This window comes from Mustela lutreola, chromosome 3 (genome assembly GCF_030435805.1).
Source record: "Mustela lutreola isolate mMusLut2 chromosome 3, mMusLut2.pri, whole genome shotgun sequence".
Taxonomy (NCBI): Eukaryota; Metazoa; Chordata; class Mammalia; order Carnivora; family Mustelidae; genus Mustela; species Mustela lutreola.
In genome coordinates, this window is record NC_081292.1 from 190,503,094 (window position 1) to 190,529,541 (window position 26,448).

General features: G+C 40.9%; 2 protein-coding genes across 17 annotated transcripts in view; both read right to left on the minus strand.

Moving 5' to 3' along the window:
* Nucleotides 1-866: 866 nt before the first annotated feature.
* Nucleotides 867-16,515, minus strand: RPE (ribulose-5-phosphate-3-epimerase). 4 transcript variants are annotated; one of them, XM_059168168.1, is made up of 6 exons: nucleotides 16,278-16,515; nucleotides 10,113-10,192; nucleotides 5,239-5,378; nucleotides 4,712-4,846; nucleotides 3,925-4,011; nucleotides 867-1,616 (listed from the first exon to the last, which is right to left on the minus strand). In XM_059168168.1, the coding sequence occupies exons 1-6, from the start codon at nucleotides 16,397-16,399 to the stop codon at nucleotides 1,494-1,496; spliced, it is 687 nt and encodes a 228-aa protein (XP_059024151.1). In that variant the 5' UTR covers nucleotides 16,400-16,515; the 3' UTR covers nucleotides 867-1,493. The 4 variants fall into 4 exon arrangements, with proteins under 4 accessions (XP_059024151.1, XP_059024155.1, XP_059024152.1 ...); XM_059168172.1 differs by having other exon boundaries at nucleotides 16,426-16,504; XM_059168169.1 differs by lacking the exon at nucleotides 16,278-16,515 and adding an exon at nucleotides 10,707-10,752.
* Nucleotides 16,516-20,417: 3,902 nt separating this feature from the next.
* Nucleotides 20,418-26,448, minus strand: part of UNC80 (unc-80 homolog, NALCN channel complex subunit) — a 225,228-nt gene continuing 219,197 nt past the window's right edge. For all 13 annotated transcript variants that reach the window (XM_059168183.1, XM_059168182.1, XM_059168177.1 and 10 more), the window contains 4 exons: nucleotides 24,648-24,729; nucleotides 23,629-23,740; nucleotides 22,844-23,043; nucleotides 20,418-22,026 (listed from right to left, as the gene is read on the minus strand). In XM_059168183.1, coding sequence (XP_059024166.1) covers nucleotides 21,760-22,026; nucleotides 22,844-23,043; nucleotides 23,629-23,740; nucleotides 24,648-24,729 — 661 coding nt within the window. In that variant the 3' untranslated portion in view covers nucleotides 20,418-21,759. The remainder of the gene's footprint in view (nucleotides 22,027-22,843; nucleotides 23,044-23,628; nucleotides 23,741-24,647; nucleotides 24,730-26,448) is intronic.

Below are 26,448 nucleotides of genomic sequence, written 5' to 3' on the forward strand. Positions count from 1 at the left end.
ACTTCCTGCCATACGTATTATATAGCAAGAGTATTGGCAAGAATGAAGTAACAGATAACACATTTGTGGTCAAAGTATAATCTGGGACACAGTTTTAAGTATTTAGTGTACGGATTAACTCTGTACCTTGTCATCTTTCGGCCTACCTCGTCTTTGCTGGATTAATATAATATATATCCTTGGGGTCAAATCCATAGTATCCAGAATATCCTCAGCCATCTGGTTCTGCTTTAGCGTAAAATTAGACTGCAAATAAGACAATGTTACATAAAAGAGGCTTCCTTTGCCTATCTACATCCCAAGGGCTCCATCTGTTAAAAAAAAAAAAAAAAGTACAAACCCAGAACTGCTGTGCCCCACTGGGTTCTTTCAATGGGACCAAGCTGTTGCTGAGCTCTAGTATCTTCATTTTTTAAATAGGGACAAAAGTGCCTGTTCTGCTACTCTTAAGACTGATTTATGCATTTAATGAGCTTATATTGAAGGACTTTATAGGCTACAAAATATAAATGACAGCTACTTTGTATTGAGCATCAATTCTACTATAGTTCTGGAAATAGTAGCAGAAGCTTTACAGATAGCCTATGATCTCTCTTAATGCTCAATATAACCTTACATGGTTATTATAATTATATTCAATGTATAAATCAGTTAACAGATACTCAAAGAGACTGGTTGATTTGATTTGCTGAAGTCAAATAAGTCAAATAGTTGGAAAGGAGAGGAGTCCAGATTCAACTCCATAGTACTTCCAAATAGAAGCTTTCCTTTCCTTTCTGCTCAAAGCTAGCACAAGATTATTGTTAAGAAAAGGAACGGGTGGGATCACTGTATAACTTGCCCCTCCAGCAGAGCTGACAAAGAAAACAACTTGATAAAATCTCTATTTGTAATTTTAGAATAGTCCACCTGAAATACACTGTTTTTACAGTTTTTATGCATCAAATATAAGGTGCAAAGTAAAAGACCGATGTTAAAGAAGCAAGAATACAGTGCGCTATCCTAAGCAGATTCAAACTTAGATTTTTCACAAGTTCCATTCTACTCATGTTATCATGCGCACAGACAAATCAAAATAACACGAAACAGGAATAAGGACTTCCTTTGCTTTGGAAAACCAAGAAAAGAGATGATTTAAAATGCAGAAAAAAAACATCTTTTTTCATAGTAGCTAGTACACCTTCATTAGGCTTTAAGACACACTTCTGTTCATAACCTTAATACAGCCATATTTTTACTTTATAAAAATCAAGTCTCCCAGTAAAAACGGTATTTTACCACACTAATCTTTAAATTCTATCACTAAAAAGGTAGTTATACACACCAATTTCTAACCTCTTGGAACGTTCTGCAGAATAGATTTTAGTCACTGGAATGAATAGCTGCTCAGTAAAACAGCACTGCTTCAACTGTGATAGGATTCGATAGTCAATATTCTTGTCTTCCAGTAAAAAAGAATTCACATGAGCATAAACACTGGACTCCTTGTGGTTTCATCGATCAAGAGAACGTTTCTGAGCAGCTTCTGAGCAAACATTTCTTAACAGGTTGATCACAGATCTGGGGTCATCGCTCCTCATAATGGCACTGCCAGACACAATCATGTTAGCTCCTGCCTGGAAGAAGTAAACATTCAGGTTATGCTTCAAAGGAAGATGCACAGAGGCTTAAAACAGAATTTCTGGATTAGAGTATCTACCCTTGCACTGTCAGTGCTTGAACATACGAAAGCTACCTTGAGATGACAGACTTAAGCAATCTAGTTCAATGAAGATAAAGTTGAAATACTTACCAAGTGAAGATACCAAGTTATTTTTAAATGGGTTTATGAAATCACAGACTTGTGACCACCTTTAAAATAAGCAACACTGTTGCACCTTTGCTAATAATTTAGAAAAAGCTGTAAAAACCTTTAATCCTCAATTCTATTAAGGTTACTCCAAAATATGCCAATGCTGACCCAGCTATTAAGAAAACAAAGTATCGGGGCGCCTGGGTGGCTCAGTGGGTTGGGCCGCTGCCTTCGGCTCAGGTCATGATCTCAGGGTCTTGGGATCGAGTCCCACCTCGGGCTCTCTGCTCAGCGGGGAGCCTGCTTCCCTCCCTCTCTGCCTGCCTCTCCATCTACTTGTGGTTTCTCTCTGTCAAATAAATAAAATCTTTAAAAAAAAAAAAAGAAAGAAAACAAAGTATCTTTTAATCTTTATGTAGTTGACCCTTGAATAATGCAGGGGTCAGGAGTACTGACCCACCGTGCAGTCAGAAATCCACGTGTAACTTTTGACTCCCCCAAATCTAACTACTAATCACCTCCTATTAACTGGAAGCCTTACCAATAACATAAATAGCTGATTCATAAATACTTTGTAAGTTACATGTATTATGTACTATATTCTCATAATAAAGTAAGCTAAAGAAAAGAAAAATTGTTAAAAATTATATGGGAAATACAATACTGTAAAAAAGGACCCATGCAGTTCAGACCCATGTTCTTCAAGAGTCAACAGTCTATGAATTGGTAGACAATTACTGCTAAAATGTGAAACTATAAAATATGGCAACATTAAATTTTCTCATTTTGATGTCAGAAAGAATGAAACACGTTTTAATGCATGCTTCACTGCATCCCACAAAGACTTTGAAGGGTTTAAGAAAGACTTTTGAGATACTTCTTAATGTGGAAGCCAAGAAATCACAGAGAAAAGCATATAAGGTAAGTCCAAATTTAGTTCTGAGCTCCCCGGATTTGACTCGAGGAGGGAAAGCCAATCTGTCCTGTGATCTGCTTCCAGAACAAAGTATCAGGAAGCTACTGGGAGAGGCCCTGGAAGGGAGGAAAATTCTCCCAAGAGATACTGTCATACAGCACACTGCATCTCCAAAGACAATTCTCATAAAAATGAAAACAAGCATTAGTTTTATAGGATTACAGCGTAACATGTAAGCAGGAAAAGCCCAGCAGCAAAAACACAGTTCAGTAAAAAGTGGTCAAAGGATATATGCTCACTAATTGTTTGGTCCACTCCTCTTTCGTAAATATCTTACAGCCAAGCTTTTGAGAAGTACCAGGCAGAAAAGTATGGCATTTATACAAAACACTGAAAGTGCAGATTAGAGCATGTCACTTAACAAAAATAGACCATATAAACTTTAATGGCCTGCAGTATTACCGAAGGGGCTGGCACCCCCCACCCCATTTTTTAAAGGATTTATTTTTCAAAGAGAGAGCATGAGCAGGAGGGGCAGAGGGAGAGAGAGAATCTTAAGACGACTCCACACTGAGCATGGAGCCCAACACAGGGCTTGATCTCACAACCCTGAGATCATTTGGCTGGCACCCTCTTATGAAACTGAGGGCCTAACCGGCTTGGCCAGTTACTTGGGAAAACTCATCCCACCTCTACATAGAGAATCCTAACCCTAACGCTAACTCTAACCCTAACCTAGATTTCCACCAGAAACAGCTCAGTTCTTGCAAGGGACAAACTAGTAACTAATACACCTCAGTTACACAAAATAACCATCTTTTCCCCTTATAAGCAGGTATGTTTTCTTTCGGTGTTTTGGAAAAATGTCTTGCTCCAAGGCCTAGAACTTAGTAATTTTGGCAAGGCTGGCATTAAGCATATTCTTTAAAAAAACAAAACAAAACAAAAAAACAAAACCCAGAAACAAAAACCGAAAAACTTCCTTCGGCATCACTCAGATAGCTGGTACTTACTTCTTAATGAACGTGTAACTGAGAATATATCACTTACTGCTCTTCATTTTCATAGTTTTACATTTGAATAAGAAAAGTGTTCTTCCCAGAAAGAAAGGCAATTTAGGAAATGAAGGGGAAATCTCTTTGGCACACAAGACAACATCCTACTAGACACATTTGAAAGGAAACGGGTCTGGGTCACAGCTGTGGAGCAGTCTCACCTCTGCACATTTATGGATAGTGTCAGGGCCTACTCCACCATCGACTTCTATGTCCAAGGATGGGAACTGGGTCCTCAACCAATGAACCTAGATATACACGAAAAAACAAGTGACTCCTATGGTGGATACATGGGGGGGGAAACAAAACCAAATAAACAAAAAATCAGAGAGCCATCATCAGCCGCTGCAACACAACTCCAAATATCTCACACAGTATTTATTTATTTGTTTACTTACTTATTTAGTTATTTTACGTGATCTCTATACCCAACGGGGGGCTCGAACTCAGAACCCGGAGATCAAGAGCTGCATGCTTAGCCAGGCACCCCATCACACAGATAACTTTGTATGAATACAAACGACAATTGGGGATACTTTCCTTTTTCATATACTGAAACAAATTCAGTTTCATAAAAGCAAGGCTTGTTCTGTTTGGGAAACAGCATTCAGTCTGTCATGCCTTTGCAGCGAATATACCTCATGCCAATAAGACAAACACAAAACCCTACTACGCAATGAAAAGAGATCTCCCAAGAGGTCTGAAGGCTACAAAGATAACAGCTTTGAAAGAAAATGTCAAGATGAAGATGTTAAATTTTTTTCCTCATTTCCAAACCTCCATCTTTTAGGGCACCTCCTGTCACACCATATTACAGTGACCTGTAGGCCTCCCTCCCACATCACCTTCAGAGCGAGACAGGTCTAAAATACACAAGCGGTTCAATGTACGCTTACTGAATGAGCACAAACAACAAAAGCCTCACCCCCAAATGAAAGAGTTTTTTACCTTTGGCATCATATCTTCCATGAATTTCTGTCCTCCAAACCCAGGTTCCACTGTCATAACCAAGGCCATATCTATCTGATTAGCCCATGGTGCCAAATACTCAACTGTGGTTCCCGGTTTGATGGCAAGGCCAACCTATAATAACAGAGACAAATTTGCTACATCACATTAGCAATTCTTTACATATTTTATAACTGTGTACATCAGACCCAGTAGAAGTATCTACTCTTAGAGAACAGAACAGACACAGACAGGGAATGCATAAATTATTCAGATTATAAGTACTTTTTTAAAGTCAACAAGGCTACCCCAATGTAAATGTTTCTAAAAGGCAGTCATTTTCAGGAAACATGAGTGGAATCTAGAAATCCTGTCCCCCAAACAAGTTATACTTAAATGCTGGTTTCTCAGCTGAAGAACAGCTGCCGCAGTCCGGTCTGGTCCGCCAATCACTTCTTGTCTTCCACCCAAACGTCCACAGTGACAGCGAACAGTAGAGAATGTTACAGTCCCTGCTGCCTTCTCACCTTCATCCCATTCTCCCGAATGTCTTTAATCAATGCCCCTGGGTTCTCAGTAGCCTCAAGATGAAAGGTGTATTGATTGGCTCCCGCCACGGCCATTGGTTTGACCCACTGTTCCGGCCTGGACACCATCATGTGCATGTCTAGAAAGGAAAGACACAACTCCTACTAAATATTACTGAAAGGAAACTACCTGGCTCAGATAACTGAAGCCAGCCCACCGTTTTTGCTGCTTTGGATAATGAACTATTTGGCACTAAAGTAATTCTTAAATAATTACCCTTCTGTAGCTAGACAGGGCTTTGGTTAAACTCACTTACCAAAAAAACCCTACATTTTTCCACCCAAAGCATATGGTGCTGTATATGATAAGAACTAGAACTCAGGAAACCTAGGTCCAGGAAATGCCACTCTAAAAAACTTTTAAAAAGTTCTATTATCTATGTAGACTTAGTTCCTCATCTATAAAATAAAAGAGCTAAATTAAATGATTCTACCAATATCTTAATGGGGCACTTACTGCACCATTAACTGCTCGAGGCCCCAGGGACAGTGCAAAACCAGATGGACAGAAGCCTCTGCTGACATGGGGCTTACATTCTTAGTAGGGGAGACACACCATAAAGAAAAGAAGTAAACACAGTACGCACTGGCATGGAGGTAATACAGCCAGTGTGGCCGGCTGCGGGGCCGGGGGGGGGGGGGGAGCCCTGCAAGGGGAGGGGAGAACAGGTAAGGTCAAAGGGGCACAGGGTGGGTAGACTCAGGACAGAGCTCTGAAGCCACTGGGCTTGACTCTGAATGAGACGGGGGGACATGGTGGGATCTTGAGCGAAATGCCAAAATCTCACGGAGAAGGCCACGGCGGTCACCCAGGGAAGCAAGGACAACAGCAGCCACCGAGGCTGGTGAGAAGCGGAGGGCTTCTGGCTCTGCAGCACCGGCCGGCCAGCCGGAGGGGCCGTGGGCTACCACGGCGGCCGGTGAGGGGGCAGGGGCCAGGAAAGCGTGGGAGAAACTGCAGGTCTGACCGCATCCTAACCAGAGAGCTCATCACAGAGACAGGCTAGGGGAGACAGGGTGGCCTTCCGTAGGATCCGGACTTCAAACACAGGAGCAATTAATGAGAAGAAGGTGGCTTAAAAGAGGCTGAATCAAGAAATGCTGCTGTCAGGAAGAAAACAGTAAATATTCCTCTGCCAGATGGATGTGCTAAGAAGAGTTGTCAGACTGTTTGTTTTTTGCCAGAGGACGCATACTTGATACAGCTGAGCTCGAGTGAAAAAAAAAATTTCTAGTATTCCAGAACTCGACTAAGACCATAAAATGCAATACTTTGAAAACTATCAGGAAAAAGAGAATACTGCTTGACAAATGAAGCCAAGGTTAAAGTTTGTATTTCCAAACTAACAAAAGTAACAAAAATAAAACCTAGATTAATAGGTAAAACGTTGTTTTTAAAAGACAGACTCTATTTGGTGTTTATTTCTTTGTGTTCTAAACAATAAACAGCAAGGGAAAAAAAAATCAGTCTGCTTTAAAATATCTAGTTTACTCGTTTCTTAAGTTACCAGACTGCTATGTTGTGCACTCTCCAGTATGCAGGCCCCATGGGCAGCCCTCACTGGACAATCTCCAGTGTTCAGAGAGCCACGGGTCAGTGGAACTGCCTATAGTTAATATACTGAGGTCAGCAGTTCTCAAACATTCCGTCATCAGTCTTCCATTAAGAATTACTGACAATTCCTGAAGTGCTGCTGATGTGGGCTATATTTATAAATATTTAAAATGCATTAGAAATTCAAACTCAGGGCACCTGGGTGGCTCAGTAGGTTAAAGCCTTCAGCTCAGGTCATGATCTCAGGGTCCTGGGATCGAGCCCCACATTGGGCACTCTGCTCAGGGGGGAGCCTGTCTCCCCCTCTCTCCCTCTGCCTGTTTCTCTGCCTACTTGTGATCTCTGTCTGTAAATAAATAAATAAAATCTTAAAAAAATATTCAAACTCAGAAATTTTTAAGTGTCTACTTATTAATTCACTTAAAAATAATAAGCAATAATAAATCTATCACGTTGATATAAGAGTGACGCTATTTTACACTTTTGTTAAGTTCCTACTGTCTGGTCTGACAGAAGACCTCTCTATTTTCACATCTGCTCTGCGTTCAGTCGGTTGCATTATGTTGTTTTATGTGAAGGGAAAAAAGTACACGGAAAAGGGAGGGGCACAGTTATTTCAGACTAGTGCAGATATTCTTCTATTTCTACCTCAAGACTTGACAAGTAGGACTTTTATAAAGGTTAGCTGCAATGTGGCATCTGTAAACTCTCCCAGTCTGCACTTTGTTACACTGAAAGCTGTGGGCCTATCCTAATACACTTTAAATGGATCTTTTAAGTACCAGTTCACTGACTGACACAGATCTTCCAAAGAGTGACACATTTCACTATATTCTATCAGAAAATCCCACTTGTTAATATCACTACAGATTTTATTGGAACAGCTATAAATAGCAGAAAGCTACTGACCTCACAGAGGCAGACACAAGTTTTTCAAAATTCCAATTTTCACTTGCAAGCTCTAACTTTATCAGTGGAAACAAAAATGAGGTATCTCCCTTGAAGTGACAGGCTAACTCAGTTATTTCAAAGAAAATGGCAGTAAGATACCGTAGTCTGATAACCACAGTTCATCTGCCGGCTGTTCATTCAAGTGAAAATAGTGTTGGTGAGAAAGGCGGCCAGTCAGTTCACAGCTCAGGGTGGTGCAAGTGGTTTTTTTTACAAGAAAACCATCATCACCCCGTACGCAGGAGAAATGCTTCATATGTACTTCCCATTCTGCCACACAGAGTAGTAAAAGAAACTCACCTAAGTATCAAGATTTACTGTAGTTAGTAATCAGTACTGATTCTTCAAGGATATTTACTATGAAATATCAAGGATATTACTATAATATTTACTATGAACAAGGATATTTACTATGAAGGCTGACGAAGAGTAACACAGAAACTCCTTGGATCGTTCAATACCATTGCTCTGATTTGGGCCACACAAACTCACCACCGCTTTTGTACTATCAGTATAAAAAATGGCAAATAACACTATCTTATGAAAACAGTGTTCACCTCCTGTTCCATCTGCAAGGGATTCCTGTGGGTGCTCAGACCATACCCGAAGACCACGGATTTAGAGAACCGCAAAACAAAAACAAGAACAAAACACAAAACAACAGATTTTCCCAATCACTTGATTGCTTAATGGTTATTTCTACTCAATACTGAGATTGAACAGTTCAGAACTTTAGCAGTTATACATGCAACTTGTGAATTATTTCTTAGAATATACACATGAATCAGTTACCCGACAACGACCGAGATCCAAGAATTAAACAAAAAACACACTTCTTAGTATAAGAAACAAAGGTCACAAACCCAAACATTAAAGCATTTAAAATCCATTCATCTTTACTGCAGACCCATTTCTAGAAAGACTGATGAGCAAGTTTATTGGCAAATAAACTAAAAGCAGAAAGAAAAAGCAGACTGCGCGTGGTCGTGTCAATAGGGTTGGTAAGACAGGCACAAACACAGGAGACACAGACAGCAATGAGAAGTGATGCCAGGAGTCCAATGAAAGAGAAAAGGGAAAAAATAATTCATTTAAATCCATACAAAGCCAGATGCACAGGACTCTGCAGTCATGGCACAGCGGGCACAAACAAGGTTACTTATTGTATTCACCTCTGATATTCCTAAGGACAAATTTTTCTTGGTAAATTCATTTTTTAAAATGTAATTAAAAAGTTTAGATCATCAGAGGATTATATTCCATTATCTGAAAATTTCAAAATGGTGAATGTGCTAATCAAATACGGTTTCCCTTCTGCTACATAAACTGATAAGGTACATTTTCTTTCGTGCAAAGTCCATGGATACCATAAGGCTCTGCCCGAGAGACACTTCCACCAGGACGGCCACGGTCCACAAATGGCACCATTCAATGCAGCAGTCACCAGACTCACGTGGCTATCTAGAGCCTTGCGATATGGTTAATGCCACCGAGAAGCTTCATCTTTCATTTCTTTTAATCTGAAGGATTAAAAGCCACATGTGGCTAGTGACGACCATATAGGGCTGCACAGCTAGAATCCTTCATAAAATTGGTCCATAATCTACCAAAAAAAAAAAAAAAAAATCTAAGTTTAAGCCACGGCTAACTTCATTTAAAAGAGCAATAACAACGTGAGGACTAAATCCATGTTTATGAGAAATAACCTCCAGGTTACTGGGTCTTCTTAAAAGTCTTAATTCACCTTATCCTACAACATCACAGTGGAGCATATACACTGGCCCCACTTGCAGAAACTTCAATTTGCATGAAATAATTGGTTTCACTTCTAAATTCGGATGTAACAATTACACTAAACTCCAACTTTCTGTCTACGATTACGTCTAGGAAAGCCATAGTAAACAAAGGGGATTAAATTCCTGCTCTAAAGGAGTTTACAGTTAGATAAAAGTAATCTGACTGAAGGAAGTTCTAGATAGAAAATTCAGAAGGTGACACGGTAACTGGACAAAGGTTAATCTAGGATGGGGTGCTCAGAAAGGTCTCTCTGAGGAAATGCCAATAATTCAGGCCCAAAAGATAAGGCAGAGCCGGCCAAGTGAGCAGTGTTCCAGGCAAAGAGATCAGCGAAAACTGCCAAGGCCCTGAAGCAAGAAAGAGTCTGGCTTATGACAAGCAGCCAATGGAGCCTCGGCACAGAGAGCAGGCGAAAGGGTTCAAGAGGAGATTGGAAGCTGAGAAATAAACCGTCTCCTTTTCCTTTACTCGAGCAACACATCCGGCTTCCGACAGCACAACACCCACTTACCAAAGAAAGGATCCTGGCCTAGCTGCTTTCGGAGGCTTTCTACCACAGGGTGCCCAAAGGTGATGTTGGGAACAAAATGCCTATAAGACAAACAAAATCTTACTCTGAAAATGTTTTTGACTCAGTTTCTGTATTTATCTCAAATGTATTCTCCTGGGGGTTAGGAGGATCATCTGTGATTGCAGTATTTTTCAATGCAGTATTTAACATCAACAGTATTAAACAATACCAAAAACATCTCGATAATTTCAGCTTTACAAAGGAGTTATTGCCTTGATATGTCAACAAATCCTAACAACGGCACAAGACTTAACTCTGTAATTCATCATCCAACAGGTAAAAATGGAAGGAAGACAATCAAAACCCAAAAGTTATGACTTGCCCAAGTCACACACTAGTTAGGAAGTTCTGGACTTTAACACGGGTCTCAAACCCTCATCTGTCACAGGATGCCTGTGGCTACTTCTAACCCACCTCAATCACAGGGCACTAAATGACAATTTAACATTTCTTAAAGATTATCAGCAAAGAAGCTTGATGTGTATATTAATAACCACCATTTCCGGAGGGTTTACAACATGCCAGGTGCTGTACCTTCTTTCATTACATCTTCAAGACAGCTGTTCGATCTCCACCTGAAGAGCACAGGATAAATAACTTCCTTAAGTCACCCAGTTCATAATCTGTGGCAGCACAATTCAAACGAGGTCTTCCTCACAACTGACCCAAAGTCCTTCACACCATAACCTACTTCAGGTAGTCCTTCTATAACTAGCTCACTACAGTGTTTAACAAAACTCCCTCTCTACAAGGACAAGCCCGGGTTTTATACAGAAATACGGGAATTCCTGCCTACCTAGAGAAGCTTACCATATCAGTGGCAAGGGATGGCTCAGGCCTCAACAGAAGCCATGACCCTGCGGTCCCAGCTGTTGGTGAGAGCCAACTCCTTTCATATATCCAGGTGGCCCGTGCAACTGGAGCTCACCAAAGGACTGTGAATTTAAGTGATGGTGGCACTACAGAACCCAGGAGGTTAAGAAGTATTCCTTTTTTGCTCTCACTATACCTTCTTATCAGTGGAGAAACCCTGAGGGAATGGCAGAGTCATAAGACAGAAGGAGACAACGTCCCCGAATTTCTTCAGGGAGGGACGTTCACACTCAACCGGGGCAGGACCCAGAACAAGCTTTTAATACTAATCCACTGAACTCTGGGCTTTGTTGGTTAAAAGTAGTAAATATTACCCTACACGGGGATTGCAAGGAAAGCGAGACAAAAACTGGGCAATATGAAAGTAATATGGCACTTGAAAAGAGGGGAGGATCACAAGATTTACAGAATAAAGAGAATTTGTAAAGGTGGGAAAAGAAATGAAGCAAAGGCAGAGATAAGCAAGTCATCGTCAAAGAAGGAGAGGTGGTGGTCAGCTTGGCGAGCATGAGAAGAACAGGAGGCCGACTACGTCACATTAAGGGTATCGGACGCCAGGCTCTGTGGTTGTGGACTCCATTCTATGGTAAATGTGAGGTGAGGTTTTAAAGCCAGAAGCAGGCGGGCTCAGTCCATGAAGCTTGTGACTTTTGCCCTTCTCAGAGTTGTGAGTTCGAGCACCACAGTGGGTGTAGAGATGACTTAAAATGATAATGATAATATTAAAGCAAGAAGCAAATAAAAAATGAAGTGCAAATAATGAAACAGAATGGTGGACCGGGCAGTCCACTGGAAGAAAGGAGGGGGTGTTGGAAAATGGCAAGAACACTAAGAATGGAAATGAAGACAGATACACATGACAGGACTGTCAACTGATCAGATTTGTAGAGCTGAACAGAGAGTACACCATGATCAACACCTTAAGCTTAGAGGACAGAATAAGTGCTCATAAAAAAATTAAGACTGACATGGGCCAGCCACCATTCTAAGCACGCTCCAAATGTGAATTCATTAAACCACACGAGGGGGTAGGTACTCCTAATACCTGTACTTTATAGACAAGGAAAAGAGGCTCAAGGTCACACAGCCAGTAAGTGCCAGAGGTAGGCATTAAACACAGGCCATCTGGCTCCAAAGTTCAGGTTCTTAACTATTATGCTCACCTGCCCATCTACTGACGACTAACCAAAAAAAAAAAAAGAAAGTAAGTTCAGGGAAGGAGGAGAGGTCAGGAATCAGGACACTCTAAGAGGGACTGGGTAAGTAGGGACACCTGCAAACACTGTGGTCCTTGGAGGCTGGCTGTCCAGTACTTAGGAAATCATTCTACTGTTTACTTAAGAGCAGTGACTGCCTGTGCTACAGATAAGACGCTTATTGTGTTTACTCAGAACTTGGAGGTGAGGACCAGGGAAGCAGACAGTGAGGCTTATTGGATATTATACAACTCTGGGACAGAAGATTTGGATTTTGTTCCCTGTTCTTGTAATTTGCTGCATGGTCTTGGAAGGGCTTTTGTTGCCTCAACTTTAGGCTGCCTTTATAACCAAAATAGACTGTCTACTTTCACATGTATCTACACACACACATCTTGAGAAAAACAGGAGAAAAAAACAAATATACCTTTTATTTATTGGGAAACAAGAATAAAATATTACCTAAAACGACTGATCCTCAAATGGTTGGACTAACTGCACTGATGACCACAGCTATACACTGGGTTCACCTCGGCCACTCGAAGGACAGAAACCTACCGACATCCTCAGAAGAAACAAAAGACTTATGCTTAAGCCGAAACAAAAAAGGCAACAAACCCAAGCATGGAAGTTAGGGGGTCTTAATCTGCCTGACAACAGTAACCCTGGGCGCACCCCTCACGAAAGTATCTACCCGCCCTCCTCCAACCCTACGACAACAAAGAGGACCTGAGAATCTAAATTCTCAACAGATTCCCCTGGGAGTTCTTAGACTAGCTTGGAAAATACCAAATTACTTCACTATCATGAAGAGAAATCTCATCAAGGAAGCCTGTTTCACCATTATACTGTCTTTTTTTCCCTTAAAGGTACGTACTGAAGTCTGCAAAGAAGAAAACACAATAAAAAAGTATCTCCCCCCCCCCCCCCACAAGAGACTTACTGAGATTAAGCTATAATTGGTTTCCAACACAGGAATACAATTATTTTCTCTTTCATCATGTATCATCATGAACCTTAAACTTTGTAACTGTCATACAATCGATTTCAGACAGATAAAACCTTTACCAGATCTCCCAGCAAGGCTAAGATGCTAAGACTACGACTAAGGCTGATCTAAAATGTAGCAAGACTGTAACCAGAAAACATTTCCTCAGAATCAGGAAACACAACTTCATGTGCCTACAGGGGCTGGCAGAAAACATGGCGGAGCACAACAGGGCAGATGGGCAGAGGAGACAAATGAAGAACATCCACGAGCCTAGCTAACGGTGGCTACCATTCAGCTCCGGCCCACTGTGGCCTCATGAGACTGGGGACCCACTACAGGCAAATCTCTGGATGTCTGTCAAAGGTCAGCAACCCAGTAATAATGTGAAAGCTCCCCAATTTTAAATCCTGGTGACCCATTTAGAAACTGCGTATTTCCTCTGTTCCTACACTCAGGACCAGCACATTTCTGGTCACTGCCGGTCGTGACAGGTGTATAAGTATCCTAATTTTCTTTTCTAGAGAACTCACCTGTCCTTCTTTTCAAGTATCAACCAGACTAGTGCACTGCCCCCACCCCCACTCCCTCAATATTCCCAAAACTCATTCCTGACTTTCAAGATGAAGACATTCAGTTTTAATTAGTAGAGAAACTGGGGGCTGCAGAGAGAAACAGGTGCATCCAAACTGTAATACCGGAGATTTTTTTTAAAGGGACCAGGAAAACGAAAAGCATGAAGGCAATCTCTGGAGGGAAGGTAAGTTGTGGCTGGCCACTTTGGATAAGGGAATCCACACCCCCACTTTCATACACCTGGTCTAAGAAAACAGCCAGCTTTGCCTCTTCTGGTAGGACATCAGAAAGAGGCTGACCATCCCTAAATTAGTTTCCACTTCTGCAAAGGGGGATAAAAATGCCTCTTAGCTCAAAAAGTTGTGAATGTTAAAAGGGAAAGGGCTTTAAAATGGTGTTTGTTGGATTTAATTTTGTCCAACCAAGAGGTTACTTGGTAAAGAGGGAAAGGCATCAATAAAAAACAAATACTTTTATCTTAATAAGCTCCAGGTTTGCCATAGGGCTGGGAGGGGTCAAAAGTGATTCACTTAGAAAAACCTCTATTATGACAGAACCAATCATTCATTCAGCCAATTATAACTAAGCCTGTCATGCTGCTTTACCTGAGGAGAACTGAGGTGAGCCAAAGAGACCCTGCTTTCAGGGAGTTTACAGCGTTAGCAGCAGAGACGTGAAATAAATAACAAAAATAAGTCTATAGTTACTCTTTGAGGAAAAAGAATGTGTGACTCGTTCTCTACAAGCTCAGTTCCCACAGAAGACAACAGTTTCTGAGACAACACAAGCTGTTGCCTGTTCTAATCCTGGCTCCTCCATTTCCTAACTAGGAGACCTCAGACAGGTGACTTGACCTCTTTATGTCCAATTCCCCACTGTCCCAGGCTGATGCCAATAACAGTACCATAAGGTTGTGTGAGTTAAACCACAAAGAGCATCAGAACAGAAATAGTTAAGTGTTCAAAAATATTAGCTACTACTGTTATCATTAATATTCCTAACCTGTTAACAGAAACAAATTTTTTCCAGTTATTTAAACATGGTACAAAACTTACTTAAAAACCAAACCGCTTTGCCTATTAAAAAGACAACACACGTACACTTGTAGCCCGCTCTATCCTCAGGTAGGTATCTCCGACACAAAATTGTGTCCTGGACATGAAGTACACACTCCATTCAGTTACATGTAAAAGTTCAGAACTTTCCAGAAAAGCAGAATTATGTCTATGATAGCGCAACAAAAATCAAGTTTCTGTGAGAGATAATACTTAATCTCACACACTCAGCCTAGAATTCTTGGTGTTCTAAGACCAAGATTTCGCCATTACCAGTTGGGATACTGATAACTGAATGAGATGCAAAAGGGAAACAAACGATTTAACCAGACAGAACAAAGGAAGACAAAACTCTTGTAACAGGAGTGACATTAAAAAGAAAAGGAAGTCACTGATCGTCTTTTGTAAATAACACAAATTTCCAAATTTGCATGTGATCACACAGGAGGAGTTTCACCTATTTAAAATAAATTTATTTTTCTGCCCCAAGCCAAGGTAATGGCTGTTATCCAGGCTAGTTATCAGCCGGGCTCAAAAAAACTACTTGGGGAGCCCAAGAAAACACAATTTGCAACTCTGTCACAATGTTGTGTAATCCTGAGAGAGTCCTACTGTTTTCTCTAGGTTCACTTCCACATTTTACAGCCAACTTCAACAAACTAGCATCACCCTGATTCTGAACAGTATTAGGTGCTGTAACTACAGTGCTTAAAAATTACTTACAAAAAACTGACCTCCCTGAAGAGAAGGGTGCCTGAAGAGAAAATAAACAGGAACATCAAAATTCGAACAATGATACAACAACTAATAATTACAGAGGATTTACTGTATGCCAGGCACTGTGTGCTTTACGTGTTAGCTCATTTCATCTTCCAAAGCTGCCTAAGCGGTAGGTTCTATCATCACCCCCATTTCTCACAGAATGAAACTGAAGCTCAATGAGGTTAAGTGGCTTGTCCCAGGGGATCCATCCCATGGCAGACTCGGGCAATCGGGCCACCTCACTACAGGCGCCGAGCTCTTGGTCGTTACCCAAACCTGTCTCCCCAGCTTTGCCACTAACTAGCTATATGAGCTTGGGCAAGTCATGCCTATCCCCTTGGGCCTCAGTTTCTCTAACTGAAAATGAGAGACGTGTCCTGGAGGTTTACGACTGCGACCAGGGGCTGGGAGACCACACGTTACGTGAGGGGGAGGGGAAAAGGTGGAGGTTTGGGACGCTGTCGCAGCCCAGGACTCCGCCTCGGGTCCGCTCCAGGAAGGGCCTTCAGGACTCTCACCCCAGTCCCTTTTTCAGTACCGCGTTTCGAGGGACGCGCTCCGCGGTACAGGGAAGCCGTGCACCCAACAGGCACTCAATAAAGGTGCGCCGAGCCCGCCCCGCGCGGCAACCCTGACCCGAGCCCCGCGGAGTTACCCGTCCATTACATCCAGGTGCAAATAATCGGCCCCAGAGTCCAGCATCCGGAGACACTCGGCCCCCAAATTGGCCAAATCGCTGTTAAGGATGGACGGGCCAATCTTGCAGCCAGACGCCATGGTGCTGATTCCCCAGAGCAAGTTACCCACGAGTCTCCCGGTAAGGCGAAAGTGTTGCCCCGATTGGCTGCGCAGTTTTAGCCCCTTCCCGGTAGAGTCTTCCGGACTCCACCGGAAGCAGCTGCCCGCCGGGAGGAAGTCCCGCCTCCCCGGGGGTCGGGGCTGTCCGCCCAGGGGGTTGGGGGCGGGGCCTCGCCTGCAGGCTTGTTCTTTTCTTTGACCTTCCTTCTGGCAATATAAGCGTTTTAGATTTCCCAATCCTCATAGAATTTGAGGAGTTTTTACGATTTTTTTTGATTTACATCCTCTGCAGTTCCCTTTCCCCGCTCTTGTTCTCACTTCACTTTTTGCTTCCCTATAGTTTGCATCTGCACTGCTTTCCTCTCCTCTCCAGCTCTTGTGCTTGCCTGGGTGGCTCAGTGGGTTAAGCTTTGCCTTCAGCTCAGGTCTTGATCTCAGGGGCCTGGGATCCAGTCCCGCATCGGGCTCTCTGCTGGGCAGGGAGCCTGCTTCCTCCTCCCTCTCTCTCTTTCTCTCCCTCTCTGCCTACTTGTGATCTCTGTCAAATGGATAAAATCTTAAAAAAAAAAAAAAAACCCACAACAAAGGGGCGCCTGGGTGGCTCAGTAGGTTAAGCATCTGCCTTGCTAAGGTCCTGATCCCAGGTTCCAGCCCAGAGTTTGAGCTCCCTGCTCAGCTGGAGGTCTGCTTCTCCCTCGGCCTCCCCATCCCCCACAGGGTTGTGCTCTCTCCCTCATGGCTCATGGTCTCTTATAAATAAAATCCTTTCTTCTCATCTCCGTTCCCTTGAACTCCTCTGAAGAGGGGAAGGAGTCAGATTTAGGGCAGAGTCCTCTCCCTTCCAAGTGCTAACTAGGTAACCTGGCAGTCACTCCCCCCTGTCTCCTAATTCTCATCTGTTAGGATCCTCCCAGTCTTTAGGGTTGTTACAAGGGTTAGATAAGTGAATCCAGGTAAGGCAGCCAGCTTATGATATCGGGCTCAGTACAAAATGTGGTGGTTATTATTACTCTTCTTCTGGGCTTCCAGCCCTCATCCTTACCTAGTTTTTCCCTCTCAGTAATTCGGTGACAAATTGTAATATTTATTTACTATCCAGACACAATCTGGAAGAGGATAAGAGTGTCTGTTTCTCTGATAAATGTGTCAAGGTCATTGTGTCAGGACCAGACGAAATTAAACCACTTGGAGGGGTAGGGGGAGATTTAGCAAGAGCATAGCTTAGATTATAGGGAATGGGCACTTCTACTCTATACAAAAGACAGCTGATGGTAACTTGGCTTCCATGGTGGTTCTGGCCACATTCAGAGGGCAACCAGTTTGTTCATGTTCCTCCCAGGAAATCTACCAGTTATTCCAGTATGTCACAATCTGAGCAGAGAAATCAAGCTGGGTACCCATTTTCCCAAGTGGCCCATCCTGCTTTATTTGGAAGGATATTGGTGGAAAGCTTGAGTAAAATGGAACTCCACCGGAGCTGGAGGGAAGAAGTGGAGAGTGTCTAAGTGAAAGGTGACTTGGAGCCAGACTGTGGGGGTTAAAAAGAGACAACAAGGCACACCCACGCCAACTGAACACTTTTCTGAATGAGCTAACCTATTCCCTATGTCAAGAAATGAGAAATGAAACTTAATTAGGCATCTTGAATGTTTTTAGCTTTATTTTATTATATGTGCATATTCAAACACAGAGGTCTTAATATCTTTCATAAATATCTTTCATAAACGTTTCAGTATTTATTCATATGCATTTTTTTCCATGCTCTTTGGTCATTCAGTATTCATAACAGACTTCAAAGTCATCTGAGGGAAGTTGGCTGTGTAATCACTCTTTCGTTTTTACCTATAAAATGGCTAATAAAGGATTTGCATCCTGCAGTCACAGTGGCTATTGAAAAATATGGAGGTACATTGATCTGTAATGCTAAACGATCCTGAAATAATAGAAGCAAATTTGTCGTAAGCTTTTCCAAATACATTCTGCCCTTGTTTTTATTGTCCTGAGTGTCAAACCAAACTTTGTTTCTGAAATGCTGCAGTTTAGACCCACTAAAGTAATGAGGAAGTGGGACTTTCTGCTCACTGCCAAGACAAGGCCATGGAATTGGAAGTGTGAGGTCATAGGGCAACAGCATAACTCGGTGTGATAGCAGCAAATTCCAGAGACTTCATAAAGTATCCTGTATAACTTGAGGAAGGGTATTTAGTTTGCCTTTTGGACTATAATTCCATTTATCACCCTTTTTCCCTGTTGGTCCCTTTAAATACCCTTGTCTCATCTTAGATGGGCTTAGAGCTAGGCAGCAGAGTGAAGAATGTTCTTCACTGGCTAAAGGGACAGATACTAAAGAAAGGAGGAGATGTCACCCTGCCTAATGTTCTCTTGCAGGCCTGAAAGAGCAAGCCAGTTAGTACCAGCCTGTACAACAGGCCCTAAACAGACAGCCAAACACCATATATATATATATTTTTTTTTTACCTTCACTATTGTCATGCCCAATTATGCCTTTTGATACTGTGGTTCTCAGTGACTTGTCCCAATGCACTCAATAACTCAGTTTCCTTTTTGGAAAAAATCAAATAACTTATCTAATAGAATTATAAAAAGCAGCAAATACTGAAAAATGAAAGTAAAATGTTTTGTTATAGAAAATGCTGTATCCAGGATTTGAACTGCTTTAATTGAATCCAAGTAGTATAAATCTATACCCACTATAATGGGTGATACATATTTATTCTGAGGTCTCTCAAAAGATAATTTCAGAAGAAGCAACCTCTTGGTTCAGTCCAATTTTTTATACATGGGTGGTAGGTACCTGTGTTGATTTTCCTTTAAACAAGATAAATATCATTAAGCATCAAAACTTAAGAAATAATCGAGTATGACCAATCTGTATTTATCATATACAATAATTTTTAGTCATATACTCAATAATATTTTCATTACAAAAAATTGTTATCTTGAATTTTTTTCTGATCTTCCCCAACTGTTTTTTTTTTTTTTTTAATAGTTATTCTTTCAAAGTCCAGGTAACAGTACTCCTGAGAATACATCTTGAGACAATCTTATGCACATACATATAAATACTTTATCAATTACACATAAACATTCAACACATTACATTCAACACATTTAAGGGCACCTTAAAGGGAACAGATGCACACATCTGCAAAACCTCAGTAGTCCCAGTATGAAAACATTCCCACTCTATAAGGCCCTGTTTCTCAGAGTGGAGGCTTTTTTTTGCAAGGTGCAACAACTTAGCTTATTAAAAATGTTTCCAACAGACTTCCATAACACTAGAGTGGAGGAGTCAGGCTGAAAGGCAGACAGGCCAGTATCATCATGTTCAAAACAGCCCAGTACTTTCTAAGTACACATAAAGTTATTTAGAATTCTCAGATATTCAAAAATCTTCCTTGACCCCTTTACTTTTTAAATATTTGATACAATTATACGTGGAGAATTTGGATCAAGAATCAAAAAACTGGAACAAAGTGCACACATATATAGAGACTCATATAGCCCAGACACTCGTAATTACCAAACATAAGGCCTCTAACACTAATTGAGCAGCATAATTTTTAACAGGCAAAATACATCAGCTTAGAAAGAATCATAAAACCACTTTATATGTATATTTCTGCACTTGAAAATTAATTCAGCATTAAGTAAATATTCTGAAAATTGTGTAAAACATTAAAGGAGGCCATACACGACCTCTATTTTCTCAAGCTTTAGATTTGAAATTTTTCATTTTGTCCGTTATCTTTAACGCACAGATATCTTTCATTCTCTCAGTAAATGGGACCAAACCCCCAAATTCTATTTGAAAGTATAAATCACAACCTAAGCAATACCTATTTAATAAGCAATTCTGACAGAAAAAATAACTTTCCTTTGTGATTTGGGTGACTTCAGCAGGTCTTCTCTCTTTATAAACATACTTTTCATAGTCAACATAGTTGAAGTTGAAGCATACAGAATGTGTTTTCAATTCATTGCAATGTAATCAAAAGCTGTAACTTTAATTGGAGTACTAGAAAAATGCACGTGGGCATACACACACGCGCACGCGCGCGCACACACACACACACACACACACACGTGCATACATACCCCACACCAATTTAGGTACATATATGAATTTTTATAAGTTTAGTACTTATGTAACAGTTTTCTAATGTAAACTGTTAAAATTTTGAAATTCGGTTTTGAACTCTATGATGCCAAGCCCTACTACAGGATTAGTAACACTCTAGATAAGGCCTCATGAGCCTTCTAAGTTTTATGCTTTTCTTGACATAAAATACACAAGCTGACTGTCTATGAAGAGATTGCTCACTTTATAATTTTTCCTCATAAACGTAGATGTCTAAAGGATCATAGGAAAATTGTTAACATTGAGAAGAAGTTATTTTATTGAACCAACTCTAACAATAATCTTAATATCTGAAAATATGCCCTCAAGGGCAGGCACAGGATACTGAATCATATTTTCCAATATCTCCTAATCTTGGCATTAATGTGGTCATGGCTAGAAGTAGGAATATCATCTCTTTCTAGCTATTATATTTACATTTAGTTTTCATCATAGTATTGGCTGTTTAGGTTCTTAATTCAAAATTATGTCTGATTCTTTTTCAGAATATTTTCTGTCTAATGTGGTTGTGAAATGGAATGATCTTAGGGCATTAGCATTTTGATTTACAACATGCAATGTAAATGGTGGTTGAAAAATAAATATTGAAAAATCCACAGCTTTAAAAATAGTATTTTTTTTTCCTTCTTGTAAATGGCTGTATTGTTGATCAAAGCAAAAATGGCTGCAGGCTTATTTATTAGTCTTCTCAAACTAATATTTTCCTTATTGATCATTTTTATGTAAATTGCTATTCATACAGCCACCTGATTTAACACTTTTGAAACTATAAAAATAAACATTTGCATGAGATGTATAATGTGAGTAATCTCAAAAATTGCATTCTCTTTAGAACATATTATTTGTTAAGATTCCTAAGTAAGCAGCTCCATAATAGTATATATTTTTAACTGCTCAAGGCTTCTTGAATCATAAACATTGTGCAGTGACATGGCTCTTTCCTCTTAGTCTTCCCTGGTTTTTATGGTCTTCACACAACCAAATTATCTTAGCCATTGATTTTTTTAAAGATGCTTATGAAACGTGCGCATTAGCAGCAAAATCTACTGAGATTTGTGTCACCCGTTGGATGTAAAGTGCTGTGTTTTCATCTTTTCCAAGCGAAAGTGTTCACCTCTTAGCAAAGCGATCCCTCCTACATCTTGTCTACACCTGCCTCTCTTAGCAAGATCTGCAATTAAACATGAGACTCATCTAGGTCTCCGTCAGTCTCCCCCAGCTCGGTGGGCGTAAGCGTGAACTGGCTGGACAGCAGGGGGTTCTCCATGCCGTGTTCCTCGCTGATGTGGAGGACGGTGTCTCCGTGCTGTAGGAGGATGGATGTCTCAAGGCCTGTGAATTCATCAGGGTCTGAGAGTTGCTCCGAGAGGGGGCCGTGGGCTGGAGCACCTTGTACTTCTGCGTCCTCTTTCTTTTCTCCTTCTTCGGTGGGGAGGGGCTCACTCTGTCATCAAAAGGATCATAGAAAGGCAGGATAAGTGGGAGAGAAGAGGATCAAAAATGTCATTGTCTACCTGAAGCTGGGCAAGGATGCACACGGCCAGTCCCAGGCTCTAGCTTCGGCATATGCAAGCTTATACGAATCCTTTAGCCATATGGACCCCTTCCACCTTGCAAGCCTGTTTCCTAAGCTTTAGCATGACTGTATCTTTTTGCCCTGCTTACCTTGGAGACTGTGAGGATAAGAGGAGATGATGATGTTACAAGGCTTGCTAACCATTAAACACTCTACAAACGTGTATAGTAATATTGCCCCTTAGCTTTCTTTAAGTGCCACTGGGAAGAACATGGGGCCTATGGGAATTTGTTTATAAAAATTGGAAGAAGAAAAAAAAATCAAAACAACAAGAATAATATCAAAAAGATGAGGAAAAAGATTGGAATAGAGGATTCCTCTCATTTCATAGGATAGAGACAGCTATTTACAAGGTTCCAAAGGGGAAATTTATTTTCCTTTTATATTGAGCTATCTTTCAACAGGTGTCATAGCATGGTTTTCAATGGTTATTTTAGTTGCAAAATATTTTCTTTTGGGTTTTTCATAACAAAGAATCCCGAGATTTCTCTTATTACTTCTTAAGTAGATATATTCCTGACCATATGCATGCTCTTGTTCATGACAACAGGACTGTTGTCCGTCTGGGTAACAAAAGGTTATAGACCCAGACTTCCACGACATGGGATAAATTTGCATATCCACGTTGTTCCTAGGCACACTGTATGAAGGGGGCAAGCCTTGCCTGTGTCTTTAGAGCCCTCACCTGCCTGGGAGACAGGCTGTGAAGATCAGCGACTACAATGGCAGGGGAAGACGTGAGGACTGGTTTGCCCATTCCTTCCGGCTTCTTAGATGGGGCTGGACTGCAGCCTTGTGGCTGGCCTGTGGCGGGACGTGTTTCTGGAAGGGTGGCAGCTGGCTCCGGCTGAGCCTCAATGAAGGTCACAGAACGTTTCTGGTCCGCTGTAGGTCAGAAGTAAAGCAGTAAATAGGGAAAAAATATATATATTGTCCAGGGCTTAATAATTAGCTTTAACCTGGCTTTTCTTTGTAAAGACTCTGCTGGCTTATTAATAAAGAAGAGCATATTTGACTACTATGTATATGTTTTGATTTCACCTTCTTACAAAGAGTAGAATTTGGGTAGAAAAAAATCAGTTTTACATAAATGGCTTAAACAAGATTTCCATCAAGCAATAGGTGAACTTGGTCGTCACTCATAACAGCCACCAACAAGACTTAAAAGTTCCTATCATTCGTTTCTTTGTCTTCAGTAAGACATATAGCAAACTCAGTTCCTGACTTGGGTAAAGAAAACACAACCTGGTAGAATCAAATGTCATAGCATTCGTGGTTTACACTGGACTCTTCCATTTCCCTAGACTTACGGGGCTGCGATAGAAAGGTGAAAAGCAGGAAAGGCACTAAAGTGGCCTGGGAAACTTCTTCCCTAATGCCGAGCATGAGCTCCGGGTCTGCAGACCTTCCTGACTGAGTTCCATGACACAGAGTCAATGATATAGTCAGAAGGGACACAGGAGGCCTCACCAGATGGCTTCGTTTTAGGTTGAATACTCCTGCGAGTGGTTGACAGCCGAGCCCCGTGGCGGTTTTTGGGTTCAGTCTGTGTCTTCTGACGTGACAGTAGAGGACGTCTTAGCTAAAGAGAATAGGCAAAATAAAGCTGGCAAGAGGGCACTAACTGCCTGAGAGGAAGCTGTGTTCAGAGAATTCTGACTCTGGTGTATTCTTTCCTTTAAGGGTTTCCGTAGATACCTGTATTCGTAGCTGATAAAATAAACTTCTTTCTGTATATGGAACACTGAGTATTTGAATCTGGCATTCCCTTTAACCAATTCTATCTCCCAATTATTAGTCCTTTAGGTATCCATTAATTAACATAATTTAAAATAGTCAATGTGATAATTTCAGGATACAAAATTAATAAGTATTGCTTATCGATCAGCTTTTGCTCATCTAAAAGTTGTAGCTAACCGCATGATAACTCTCAAGGGGAGGTTGTTGAAAAAACTTCAGATGCTGAGAAAGTGTCTGGTATGCAAATGTTGGGGAGCTCCCATCGAAGCGACTGTACAAAGTCTCATTGAAATTTGTATGTAGAAATAGAGGGACCCCGTCTGAGGAAACCTGCAAAGATGATCTTTACTTTGATTTTGATTTTAACCTGAATCATTAATCTTGAAATGAAGAAGAACGGTCTATTGGGTCTATGCCTCTATAGAGAAACAGGCCTTACATCAACTTCCTAACAAATCTTTCTTGCTCAGAATGTTTGGTTGGGAAAGAAAGTTTCTGGACCTGGGACAAAGAGCATTATAGGCCTGCTTATGCAACTAAGGAATCAGCTTTAGTAGTAAGAAGACTCAAAACTAAAATAGAAGCCAATCTCTCCGCTTGCCCAAGTACTTACGTTTTAAAGTTGCTCTGTACTGCTTATTTCAGGCAGGGAGAAGGCAAAATACGGTCTTCATGTACGTGGGCATTACAAATTAACTAGAGCTTCCGTTTCATAGGATGACTCTCCTGCCCTTTCTGGGTCTGCTTACCTGCCTCAGGCCCCTCTTCCTCCCCAACGGCTGCTGAACGAGGAGGTTCTGTTGGCCAGGTTCACTCTGGACACTTGCCACCCTGTCAAGCATCAACAGTGTTAGTGGACCGCAGAGAGGGTACAGACGACCATCCTCGGGTGGGTGTTAGCCAAAACCACTTCTATGAAACAGTCACTTCAAAGATACCATTATCTTTGAAGGAAGTTTGGGAAAGTATCCCTGGGATGAAAGATTTCAAGGGTTTGGGAGGGAGGACGAGGCCTCGTAGCCCCAAGCTGCCAAAATTGAGATTTTGTTTTTAGTCACTGATGCCATGTCTATCATCCAACAAAACATTGGTTCGATCACACCCCTGGTTTGGAAGCCACCAAAAGGTTAAAGATGTCACATTCTAATCTCAATTTTTTTTTTCCAAGGGGGAAGGGAAAAGGTGGTGACAAACAAACACAAACAACTCTATCACATGAATGGGAACACCTTGGTTAAAATTTCAATTTAAATGAAAATAAGATGGACAGATATCAAACACATCAGACACAGAATCCATTTGGGTGAAGGGGCACATTCGACACATGTTTGCAGCCTGAAGTCTCTGTGACTACTGAGTAAGTGAATAGTCACATGGGTAGACAATTAAATGTTTTTAGGAAAAGATTTTAGATTTAGAAGGCTGGCAAAATAATCAAGCTATCAGAAGAATTCAGAAACTTATCAATCGAGTAGCTGCACTCAAACACATTGTGCAATTTATAAAAAACAAAAAGCTGCTCCCCCCAAATTTACTGTGTATGCATGTATTTTATATGCAAAAATGATTCCTGACCGTGGTGGCTACTTCAGTGTTGGGTGAGGCTGAAAATACTCTCGTGGGCGCATGATCCGTTTTCATTCTGCATGCATGCATAATAGGCATTTATAACGGGAACGGCGGTGGAGAGAAGAAATGTTTTGTGCCCCAGAGAACACTGTAACCCAATGGATGATGCCATTGTGCTTATTTGGTTAATGGGCAATTAATTTCTGTTTTGCCTTTGCAAAAGGAGAGTCATCTACAAATTGTCTTTAGAGTAAAATATTCCACAGAGGAATGCAGAGTCAGCAACGGTCCAGGAAAAAAAAAGACTCTATTCATTCATTTCCATTAAAAAAAAAAAAAAAGAGCTATCTAAAATATCTAATTGTAGTTGTAGAGAAAGAAATTGGTGGCAGGATAGACAATCAGATGTTTTCCCTGTTATGTTAACAACTGGTTAACCGTCACGTGGGTGACAGTCATATTTGTCATTTGTTTTAAAAGTCTTACTCATATATCTACTAGATGAAAATCAAAGATTCCCAAATGGAGTATATCAAAGTTTTTATGAAATAAGGATGTCATTATATCATAATTATACCATTTGGGATACACAGTACAGAATTCCATAAAGAGTCCCCAAAACAGATGCTTTTTAAACTTTCTTGTTCTAGTTAATATCAAGTTCAAAAGATCAATATACATTATTTTTATACATATGTGACCTTCCTATGAAGATGGAAAATTATTCAAAGGAACAATGCAATAAATTCTGATAAGCAATCCAGACTAAGTTGCTGGCATGTTTGAAGTGACATCTCCTTAGTAATTATATATTTTAACATGTGCTTTAAGTTCAAAAGAGTATTCAATCACCATATGCACAAGAGTAGAAACAAGTTTCTCCCAAACACCAAGCAAAGCTTTCTTTGGGATGGTTTCTTCGTTGACATCTACATGTTACCTCAGTTCCCTTGGCCGTAAAGGGAGGTTAATACTTACCAC

Coding starts and splice junctions, on each gene's coding strand:
- RPE (XM_059168168.1), bottom strand. CDS start 16,399: ATGGCGTCTGGCTGCAAGATTGGCCCGTCCATCCTTAACAGCGATTTG. Junction 4,847..5,238: donor TTCGGGAGAATGGGATGAAG/GTGAGAAGGCAG, acceptor CTGTTATTATAG/GTTGGCCTTGCCATCAAACC. Junction 1,617..3,924: donor CTATCCATAAATGTGCAGAG/GTGAGACTGCTC, acceptor TACTTCTTCCAG/GCAGGAGCTAACATGATTGT.